Raw genomic sequence first — 11,789 nt, 5'->3', positions numbered from 1 at the left:
TCTACTGAACATAATCTTCACCAGTCGTTCTCCTGCACCCTTGAAACGAGACCATCCCAATTCAGCCTTTTTTTCCTTCTAAACCATTGGGGGATAATCTGCTCAACAGACACCGTAACAGAAGGTTAGGGTAGTGTAGGTCTGAGGCCGTCTTCTACAACAAAAGTAAAAGTCAGGACTACTCTCCGCGTACTCACTAAACCCTTCCTATGGTCGCCAAACCCTACGTCTCTCCGGAACCACCAAGATGGTATTGCTTCAGAGAGGGGCTAGTGCACATCGCACCCTCAAGGTTAGCTGCGTAGCCTAGCAGCAACGAACATCGATGACTCGCTCTGGAGAGTCCATCACGGTAACATGCTGGCGCTTATCCAGTTTCCCGAGTGGTCCTCGCCACTCCCTTTGTCCTCAGAAGGCGGGCAAGGTCAACCCCGCCCGCGCCCAACTGCTTTGCCCACGTGCAACCCAATCTGACCTGCTGAAGGCAAGGGTATCACTACCCTTCAGGCCCTATCAGCTGCACCAGAAGGTTGCTGACAGCAGGGTCTCCACCTGCCCCGACCCTTGCCGGGGACCCCTTTCCAACCGCGGGCTTGGATCCAACCCAGTAGACCGACGCTACGACAGCACCGCTACCGGGACTTCCTCTCCGCGGCCACTTAATCGCTGTAAGGGTCGATCTCGACCGCAGGGCACCGGTATGACCTACGAAGCCGACTCCGAACCCCTGGACCACCTCGTGTACTGCATCTGAACTAGCCATTCTCCAAGTCCACGCGCCACCTCCTCTGTAGCTCCCAGACGATATGGGTGATAGCCGTTGAAACGGCGTTCCAGCCAAACACATCCCTACACATCTTCTTCTTCTTCTTCTTGGCGTAACGTCCTCACTGGGACAAAGCCTGCTTCTCAGCTTATTGTTCTATGAGCACTTCCACAGTTATTAACTGAGAGCTTCCTCTGCCAATGACCATTTTGCATGTGTATATCGTGTGGCAGGCACGAAGATACTCTATGCCCAAGGAAGTCAAGGAAATTTCCTTTACGAAAAGATCCTGGACCGACCGGGAATCGAACCCGTCACCCTCAGCATGGTCATGCTGAATACCCGTGCGTTTACCGCCTCGGCTATATGGGCCCCTACACATTCTCTGGACCAAATTGTCCGGGTTTGTGTCCTCCCCGCATGTGGCAAGCATGCGGTCACGCATTGTGCGAAAACGCGGGCACACGAATAAAACGTGTTCCGCCGTTTCCTCTAAACCATTGCACACTGGGCATTCGGGAGAATCCGCATGCCCGAAACGGTGTAGATACTGTCGGAAGCAACCATGACCTGTAAGGACCTGTATCAGGTGGAATGTAACTTCCCCATGGCGCCTATTAATCCAACTATCTACCCTCGGTATCAACCTATGGGTCCAACTACCTTTGGTGGAACTGTCCCACGCGCGCTGCCGACCATAGAGGTCATCCTGGCAGTCCTGCGTATGCCTCTTGTGCCGCGCATTTCGAAGCACTCCATGTCCTCACTGATAAGAATGCTGATAGGCACCATACCAGTAATGACGCAGAGAGCGTCGTGTGACACGGTACGGTATGCGCTCGCAACCCTCAGGCACATAAGCCTGTAAGTACTTTCCAACTTCCGTCGGTAGCATTTAGTACTTAGCGCGGTGCCCCACGCCGGGCCGCCATACCTAAGTATGGACGTAGCAACACTAGTCAGAAGGTTGCGCTTACTGGCGTACACCGCAGAGCTATTGGACATCATCCGGGACAGTGCCGCAATAGCTGTGGAGGCTCTTTTACAGGCATAATCGACGTGGCTACCGAAGGTAAGCTTATCGTCGATCATCACGCCCAAGTGTTTGACGGAGCGCTTTGACAGGATAGTACACTCTCATACACTAATCTCCGTCTGCTGCTCCGACTTCAGGTTGTTAGCAGCCGTCACCTCTGTCTTGTGGTGAGCCAGCTCCAGTTTCATGGACCGCATCCACGCCTCCACAACCTTGATCGAGTGGTTGATAGTCAACTTTACCTCCTCGATCGTTTCACCGTAGACTTCGAGCGTAATGTCGTCGGCAAATCTGACAATCACCACTCCCACTGGATACTCTAACCTCAACACCTCGTCGTACATGACATTCCATAACACCGGACCAAGGATGGAACCTTGCGGGCCTCCTGAGGTTATGTGAAAGCACTTCCGACCCACCTCCGTGTCGTAGACTAGTACACGATTCTGAAAGTAACTTCCGAGAATCTTGTATAGGTACTCCGGTATCGCCAGACGCTAGAGCGCATCGGCAATATCAGACCCCTCCTCTTAGGCTCGAGTGCTTTCCAATTCATCCTGGGATGTTTTATTAGCTTGACTGATTCTTTTGTTTATATACTTGATATAGCTTGTGATTCATGCGTCGCCGCCAGATTCCGTTTTCTTCTTCACCAATACCGTCGAGCTGAGAGAGAGGAGACAGCTCACTGACAGCCACGATGTTTACATGTCTTCTTCTTACTTCTTTTTACAACTTTGTGCGCCGCACAATGGTTTGAAAATATATTATTGGTCAAAAATGATTTGCATATTGAGTTCGCTGCGGCAGAACATGGAAAATAAATGGATTCGTTGCGCTGGTCGTGGAAAACTGAACATTAATATTTTATCTATTTTAAATACAATAAACGGAGCAAAATTTTAATAAGATCGTTTGGATATTTGGCCACTCCACACCATCAATGTGCGATTTTCAGCTCGGTTCGCGGTGACAGTTTGTGACTGGTCCTCCTTGACATTAAGTAGCACGCAATCGAAGCCAGCTGTCTCCTCTCTCTCAGCCGTCGAGTATTGTTCGCAACACCTTATTTTCAGACACTAAACGCTGTCCTGTCGACTTCCTTTGACGTCTCGTAGCCGTATTAAGCAACCAGATGGATCAGTGTATGCAACGCTATTTTCGTCTTCGTCTGCAAATTACCGGAGTTCAGCTATGGTTACGGAATTCGTGAAAAGCCCTTCTTTTTCTTTTTCTTGGCGAAACGTCCCCACTGGGACTAAGCCTGCCACTCAGCTGTTCAATGTGAACTTCCACAGTTACCAACTCTCCAGGACGCGCTGTGTATGACGAGCAAAGTTGAGATGTTAGTGTTATATTGTTGACAATGGCACGCGTCTCGGAAGGCGCTTCCTCTGTCAATGATCATAGTGCATGTGTATATCGTGTGGCAGGCACAAAGATACTCTAGGCCCTAAGAAATAAAGAAAATTTTCTGTAAAAAAAATCCTAAACCAACTGGAAATCGAACCCGTCACATTCAGCATGGTCTTGCTGAATACCCGTGTGTTCACCGCATCGGCTATATAGGGTGATGGAATAGGTGCAGGGGTGAACGCTCTTACAGCGGACTTTGAAGGTAAAGAACATAGACGAGATCACTGACGCCGAAAAGCTCGTCACGGCACTTCGCCAACAGTGCAAAGTGCAGGTGGCGCCGCAGCCTTTCGGTTATGGAAGGGCCCAGCAGGGATACAGGTGCTCTTTGAACAGCTACCTGTAGCGGACGCTAACAAGTGCGTTAAAGTAGCTCAAGGTGGGCTGGCCAGTATGCCAACTGACCTTGTTCAAGCTACCAGAGGCTTGCTTCAGGTCATTGGAAGCAAGGCACAAGTCATGGGACTGCAGGCCCTGACATGAGCAAGCTGTGTAAGTGATGTGGTGGCGAAAGCCACAAGGCTGCACGAGTTAACCCCAGTGTTTGATTTGCTCCGAGAAATACGCAAGGTCCAAAGTGCCCGGCCGTCAGAAGAGCCACAGCTGACAAATCACAGTGCAGCTATCACAGCTGAACCTGAACCACTGTGACGCAGCTCAGCAACTGCTTTGTCAGGCGATATCTGAGTGGGGGACGGATATCGCCATCATAGCGGACCCATATCGAGTACTCACCGGCAACGGCAATTAGGTCGCGGATGTGTTCAGAAAAATGACGACGATGTGGACGACGGATAAATACCCCGTCCAGGAGTTGGTGTCTATTACCTATGGGGACTTCGTGGTCGCCAAAGTAAACGGGGTCTCTTCTGTAGCTGTTATGCGCCTCCACGGTGGTCGATCGAGCAGTTCACGCAAATGTTGGACTGTATGACGACCGTGCTAACAGGGAGAAGGCCGATGGGAATAGTGAATTATTTCAATGCCAGGGCCGTGGAATGGAGAAGCTGTTTCACGAACCAGCTAAAGAGACACTGGCCATACTACCTGGCTAATGTCAGTACCAAGAGTACCTTTCGTAGTGCTGGCCTAACAAGCAGGTACCTAGTTCAAACGTGAGAGTAGACGATAACTACACTCACAGCGATCACCTGACGGTTCGCTACAGTTTTGACTACAATAACAGCAGGCAGCGGCTAGAGAAACAGGTGGCTAGGCCAAGCTTTCGAAGGTGGACGTGAAAGACATCATACTTCGACGCGTATCTTGAGAGGCGTTCCGCCGTGAGCGAAACATATTTGGTTTAGAAAGTGCCAAGCTGGTAGCGGTATTCTCGCGTGCGTGTGATGCAACTATGCCTAGGCGAGCCCACCATAGAAATGGAAGACCACCAGCTTACTGGTGGACTCAATCGATTACGAACCTGCGCCGCGCCTGCCTACGGGCTAGGTGAGGGATTTAGTGAGCACGATCTGAGGAAGATTGAAACGAACGATAGGTGGTGTTTGCCGCTGCGAAAGCCGCGCTGAAGACCAAGATAAGGGTCCATCCGGCTTTTCGGGCCCGTATGAAGTTGATCATCAATATCAACTTCTTTTCCCGATCAGCCTAGATAGCTGTGTAGTGTCGGTAGCGGTTAGTTCAACTGGCTAAGAATAGCACTACGGACCGCCTGTTCCAGTGGTAGGAATCCACTAATCAGGTGACCCCTAATTCATGGTGTTATGCGGCTTTATGCTTACCGTGCCTAGGAATGAATGGCTAGGGGGGGTCTAATAAAAACCTAACCGCAAACGGAGCCTGTGGAGTACCAGGGCACCCTCCACAGTATTTGCCCTTACTGTGCTAACCGGAGCAATAGCGCGGTGGACCTTGTGTTTCTCCGAGACAATCAGCTGCCCTTCTTCAATCTCATACTTGAGGCTGAATAAGGGCGGGATTATGAAGATGTTATTAATTAGTTTAGATTTTCACCTATATGGTTTCGCATTATGCGTTTTACACAGTGTATTCTGTGCATCCTCGCCTTTGGCGCACTCAATTCGATACCGATCTGGCTTTATTGTTGCTGTTCTTTTTTGTGCTGTGATTGTTAAGAGTTTAATCTTGCCTAGTTTGGGTAGTGGCTACGGTTAGGATAGCTCAGATCAATCTTCAGCACAAAAGAACAGCAACGATCAATCTTTGTAGACTTATGCAAAATGGTACAGCCCAAGTGGCGTTAGTCCAAGAACCTTACTTTCGTAAGGGGAATTTCTATTTAGGAAACCTTGTCAATCCGGTGTTTGCTACTTTCAGTAAAAATGAAATGGCAAACTCACGTGTCATGCCTCGAGCATGTGTGCTTGTCAACAACGCAATCGTTGCTACACTCATCTCTGAACTAACTACCAGAGATGTATGTGCTATCATAATAGATGTATCTGTTGGAAACCTCAACAGGAAATACGTTTATTGTTCGGTTTATTTACCGCATGATGAACCATCCCCTACGGATGCTTTCAAGCAAGTCATTGCATACTGCACTTCAAAAGGCCTTCCGCTAATTGTTGGTAGTGATGCTAATGCTCACCATATAATCTGGGGCAGCTCAGACATCAATTTGAGAGGCTCCAGTTTGATGGAATACTTGAGTAGTACAGATCTTGGATTACTTAACATAGGCAACCGCCCAACCTTCATGGTATCTGGTAGAGAGGAAGTGTTAGACATAACGCTTTGCTCTAGCAGAATTAGTCATGAGCTGACCAATTGGCATGTGTCAGATGAAGAATCTTTATCTGACCATCGTTACATCTTGTTTGAACATGTAAATGTTACTTCGCAAACTTTGCGTTTCAGGAATCCCCGGTCAACCAACTGGAATCTCTTTACCGATTTGGTTGCAGCCAAATTTCATGGATACTCACCATCAATTAACACTCCAAGTGATTTAGATGATGCCGTTGATACCACAACGGCCTTCATCATGGAAGCTTTTGGGCGTTCATAGTTTACGATCGCGGCCACCCGATCTGGATTTGGTCTTAGACCGTTGCGGCCTAGAATGTAGCCTAGGTAAGTTACCTCGGGCACACAGAAATGGGATTTATCTATGTTGATCGACAGATTAGCCGCTCTAAGCCGGGCAGCCACCTCCTGAAGAAGGGCCAGGTGCTCCTCAAATGTTTCGCTAACGACAATTATATCGTCAAGATAGACGAATACATTTGGTTCCAGCTCACCCGCACCCAACACACGATCCATCAATCGCGATAGAGTCGCTGGGCTGTTGACCAGGCCGAAGGGCATGCGGGTGAACTGGAACAATCCCCTGCCCAACACGGAGAACGCCGTATACTTTCGAGATCTAGGGTGCAGAGGGACTTGTAAGAAAGCTTTTGAGAGGTCTATAGTGGATATGAAGTTCGCATGTCCTAGTCTGCTTAAGATACGGTCCGCGTGTGGGAGGGGATAGGAGTCCCTTACCGTACGTTCGTTTAGTTTTCGGGCATCTAGGCAAAGGCGTACCGACCCGTCCGTTTTCTCTACCGGGACAAGACGTAAAGCCCAGTCACTGTAGGATTTTTCAATAATTTTCGCCTCCAACATTCTGTCCAACTCTTCGTTGATCTGCTCTTGCTTCTTTGGCGAAATAGGAAATGGATTAACCCTCGCCGGTGAAAGTTTTTTGGCCTCCTCCGTGAGCTCAATTCGATGGCTAATCCAGGATGTGGTGTCTAGAATTCCATCAGTGGCTGCCTTAAATTGGGATTTAACAATATCCAAGCGAGCTAACTGCTCCTCGGTTAACTCCAATTCTATTTCCTCGAGGGTAGGAGGATCTAACGTCTCCCTATCTTCGGATATTACTTCTTCCACTTGAAATTCACCCACTGTGGGATGGATTTCAAAAGCCCGCCAAAAGTTGATTCCTAACAGAATTCTCCTTTTTAGCGAAGGAACCACTAATGTGTCAATAATTTTAGTAGTCCTATTAAAAGTAATTGGCAGGTAGACTAGGCCAGTGACTCCCAAATCTTCTCCGCTCGCGGTTCGGAGAGTCACATCTGTGGGAAAGATTGTCAGGCCACACTTGCGTATGAAATTTAGGGCTCCCATTCCCAATATGCTTAGATGGGCTCCACTGTCCAACAAGCCTAGGAGGGGAGTTTCGAAAACGGAAATTTTAACATATGGTCTATCGTCATTTTCCAGGCTAATTATAGTTTCATTCACCTGGTAGTGGTGCGTATGGACATATTCAGATGGCGACACCCTATCATACCCTTTACTTCGAAGGGCATCCGGAACATCGACTAGGTTGTTAAGGGACTTCAGTTTTGGTTGAACTGTCGGCCCTCTGCGACAGTTTTCAATTCGTTTTTTGCACAATTTGGGCATGAGGCTGTGTCCACGTTGTAGAAACCACACTTCTGACAACATTTTTGTCTCGGACGATCACAATCCCGTGCGTGATGTCCTTTGGCGCGACAATTCAAACAATACTTGGGAGGAGCTTGATTATGCTGAGGAGGAGTTGGAGAACCACCTCGTTCTTTCGGTCGCGCCCCGGTTTCAGCTGTTTTTCGCGGCGGTTTCTCATCGGGTTTCTCGTCATTATCCGACCCACGAGCAGGGAATGACGAATTGTGAAATGTTCGCGATCTCTGCTTCCCGGGTTCATTTTTCGTTTTCGGTTTTTGCTTCGCGCCCGCAGCGATTTCATTCACTTGAGAAGGTTTTCCGCGCGTGTTAGTGGAATCGTTCGACGAGTTTTGGTATTTGAACCAATATGTCGCATCCAAACGCCTGCCGAACTTTTTCAAATCGGCCAAATTATCAATTTCTGAGGACACCGCGTGGCCTTTGTAGTCCGCGCGCATGTTCCGGAATACGATTTCAAATTTCCGTCGCTCTGTCATTGGTTTGGTTAATGAGTTAAAGATTTTTTGCAATTCTAAGAAATAATCATGGAATGTCTCGCGGGGTCCCTGCTTTCTTGCGATCGCCCGTATTTCAGTGGAATGATCGTGGTCGGGGCTTAAGAATTCCTTCTTAAGCTCCTCTTTTAGCTCTTCCCACGAGGTGAAGTCCTCGTTATCAAAGCCTGTCATGAACCATGTTTTCGCGGCGCCGTTAAACAGGTGAATCGCGGACTGAAATAAATCCTTATTCGACATCTTCTCCGATTTCGCATAAAATTCTACCTCACGGAGGAATTTCATCAACGCTAACCCATTATCCGACCCGTCGTATTTCAGCTTCCAATCTGAAACTGGTCGCCGTTTGCTCGACTTGTGGGACCGTTTGCTACCGCGCGAAGAATTCCGTGGTTCCCCCGAAGACCACCCGGCTTCCGTACTAGAGGACTTTCGTGATTCAGAGCTTGACCTTGAGATTGACCGACGAATACGATTAGTCGGTTGACGCGACGCTTTTCTCTGATCTCCCGTAACTTTAACAGATTCTTGGTGAACGGTACGCGAATTCGACCGGACTACATTTTCAAAATACTCGGAAGCTTGATCTCTCACCATCTGCTGAACCCAGTTCCGCATTTGTGGATCTCGCATTACCCACTGTTGAAAAAGCAGTGGCATGATATTGGATCCCAAATCCGGCATGTTAGTTGGCTCTCTTTGATCTACTACCGAATTTAACCGACGCGTACGTGAGTTCGTCGCAGCTTCTGCCAAATCTACTTCTTCTTCATTTGGAGTGGAAGTTTTGTTCTGATGTTGCTCGGTACCCGACGCGTTTTGATTGTTAATTATCAGATTCGAGATCGATTGATTCAATTTCTCCATAATATCGCGTTGTCCGAGTGGTGCGTACATTGAAAAATTGTTATTAAAAGTTCCCCGAATACTCGCAATCAAACCGTCGATATCCGAAAGATCTTCATCTTTTTCCGTAATTTCTGTTAACCGTTTCGCGCGCTTGAAATAGTGAGCGAGCCGCGTTTTGAGACTCTCTCGTATTCCTTCGTATTTGTTTCTGTGCGTAAGGAAATCTCGAATTTCTTTGACCTTCAAATCAATTCTTCTTATCTCAGTGTCGACCACCAAGTCACACTGAGCGATATCAATCTTCGCACTCCAATCGGTCTTGAAAAGGTCCTTTAACCGTCTCATTAAAGCCGCACGCGTTTCTGTCTCCGTGAATGGCAGACCTCGAATGAGAAGTTCATGTTCTAGTTCTTCTCGCTCGAGATGATGCAGCGATAAATTCTGATAAAGTAAATCAAATTCCACGTCCATCTTGCGATTCCGGACGATTCAACAGTTCTCAACCAACCCAAACTCTTCGTTTGGAGGACGAAGGTGAAAACTAAAACAGGGCACTGTTTTACTGCCCCTACTGGAGGGGGTGGTAATGTAGGAAATTTTAAATTTTAGTTGGGCGCCAAATTGTTACCCGCTAGCTCACCGAGGCTAGGAAAAGGTGACAATTACAGGGTCGTTTACCTTAGATCTCAACACTACACGCTCGCAGAGGTACTCACCTGTAGTAGGAGCTACACATGCACGTGTGTTGCGCGACACGTGCCCACCAATGAGACAAGGTGGAATGAATTGCCAAACAGTGCCGTACCTAGGGGGGGCTCAAAAGCTGGCGGAAGAAAAGATGTTTTACCGAAACACAGTAGGCGAGGCCTGATGACTCCCTTTTGAGTCCGATTTGGCGAAACAAAGGGAAAAAGTGGTGGAGAAATCTAATGGACAGTTGAATCTTGAACGGAATGTGCTACCTACAAATCAATTTAGTTTACATGCTATTTATTGGCCAATTATGGCATTTTGAGTGACGTCACAACGTATGAATGGGGTACTTGCCGGTTCTGGAATGGCGGTGAATGGCGGAGGTAGCGGTGGTGGTGGGTTTTCTGATGGTCGCTGGCGTGTCCACCGACAGCGGGGCGTAGATGAAAGCTCTTGGTGGCCGCCGTTGGTGTGGGATGAAAGTCGAGGCTGCAGATCACTTCTGGAAACCGCCGCTTGGGGGGGGGGCGAGCTCCTGGTGGCCGCCGTCGGGGCAGTTAACACTAGAGGCACTTCTGGAAACCGCCGTCGGGCGGATGACGGTGACTGACAGTTGGCTGGTGTTTCTTTGGAGGCTGAATCCGCGAGTTCCAGCGTGAATCCAATGGTCCCAATCGGATCACAGGATATTCGTAGGAGAACTGCTTGGTTGGTGTGGTTTCTCGATCGACCGGACAATGGTCGATGATAATGGCGGGGCGTAGTTGGCGGGGAGCGAGGCAACTTGGCAGGATATGCGAATGGTCGACAAGATGGTGGTGATTCGGCTCTCCACAGTGGCCGAACAATGGAATACACGGCCGGCGAGCCACGTGTCGGGCGCTTTCCCCAATTCTGTCCTAAAACTGGCGTGTCGGGTCACTTTTCGGTGCGCTCTTTCGGGAAAATGGCCGAGGGGATCCTGTCGAAGAAAACGGCGCTCTTGCTCCGCCAAGAAGTAATAGAAAAGAAAAAGGCCCACCAGAAGGACCTACCCCATCATTAGTCTCTAGTGACGTCACTTTCACGTTTTTACCAAAAGGCTCAATGTAACCGCTTAATTACCTTTTTCTTCACAATTTTCTTCGCACGAAATCTGCTTCTCACAAATTAACAAAAAGTTTAACAATACCTATTCAAATACAATAGAAACAATATCCCATTTTATAATTCTTCTTCACACCTAATTTCCATCTTCTTCTCACTAACCTTATACAATAATTTTGCACCACTAACTTCTTCTAACCTTGCATGCTGTATTTTTGTACTTAACTATGCATGCGATTCTGAAAAGATTAAACTAAAATTAGAAATCTTCACCACTAACAATTTTTCACAACTCACAAAAAAATTAACTATTACTTTTCCGACGCGCACTGCTTTTCCGACTAGTGTTTCGGACAGAATAATCTCTTCGCGCCGATAGCTGAGGTTTTTAATAATCTAAATGGTCCGACCGAGCACGAAAAAAACCGAACATAGTAATGCTCTTCCAGTTTGGCAACACTTCCACCATGATTCATCCATGGGCACATGATGAACGTCTGGCGAGCTTTTATTTTTTTGCTCGCGCTCACACTACTGCAAATAAAGTGCGACTCTGTAGCGTATTGGTGTTCAGACCCAATCGGTACTCACTCTTTATGCCGACAAGAGGAAAACACCCGCCCGCATAGGTGAGTGGTAGACACGGTGGGCTTGCGGGAGGAGGAAAATACCTTGCGGTGGAGCTGCAAGTAGCAATTGGAACCGCCGGTTACAACCCACCCTTCCCAACTTGGCTAGACGTCCCAAGGTCTAACTTACCGATATTGCTGGCCTGCGTTCTTGGGGTTAAAAACCTGCTAGCTGTACAAGTGCCTCTATTTTTCTTCATAAGGGGCTGTCCATAAACCACGTGGTGATTTGGGGGGGGGGGGGGGGGGGGGGGTTGGTTCGGCCATTGACCATTTTGTATAGACAAATAAAAAATTTTGTATGGACTAATGATCACGCGGGGGGGGTCGAAAAGTCCCAAAAAAATGACCACGTGGTTTATGGACAGCCCCTAACATCTGTGCTTCACTGA

The 11,789-nt window shown here is 48.2% G+C and overlaps 1 protein-coding gene across 1 annotated transcript; it reads right to left on the bottom strand.

Moving 5' to 3' along the window:
* Positions 1-6,242: 6,242 nt before the first annotated feature.
* LOC115264492 (uncharacterized) lies at positions 6,243-11,476 on the bottom strand. Its single transcript, XM_062844069.1, has 4 exons — positions 11,066-11,476; positions 10,931-11,007; positions 10,787-10,853; positions 6,243-10,712 (listed from the first exon to the last, which is right to left on the bottom strand). Exon 4 carries the CDS (start codon positions 9,458-9,460, stop codon positions 7,535-7,537), a length of 1,926 nt encoding a protein of 641 aa, XP_062700053.1. The 5' UTR covers positions 9,461-10,712; positions 10,787-10,853; positions 10,931-11,007; positions 11,066-11,476; the 3' UTR covers positions 6,243-7,534.
* Positions 11,477-11,789: the final 313 nt, after the last annotated feature.

This window comes from Aedes albopictus, unplaced genomic scaffold (genome assembly GCF_035046485.1).
Source record: "Aedes albopictus strain Foshan unplaced genomic scaffold, AalbF5 HiC_scaffold_822, whole genome shotgun sequence".
Lineage (NCBI taxonomy): Eukaryota > Metazoa > Arthropoda > Insecta > Diptera > Culicidae > Aedes > Aedes albopictus.
The sequence above is the reverse complement of the archived record's forward strand: the minus strand, read 5'-3'. Positions and strand labels throughout refer to the sequence as shown.

Excerpts from the sequence above, each read along its gene's own strand:
- LOC115264492 (XM_062844069.1), bottom strand. The coding sequence starts at position 9,460 with ATGGACGTGGAATTTGATTTACTTTATCAGAATTTATCGCTGCATCAT.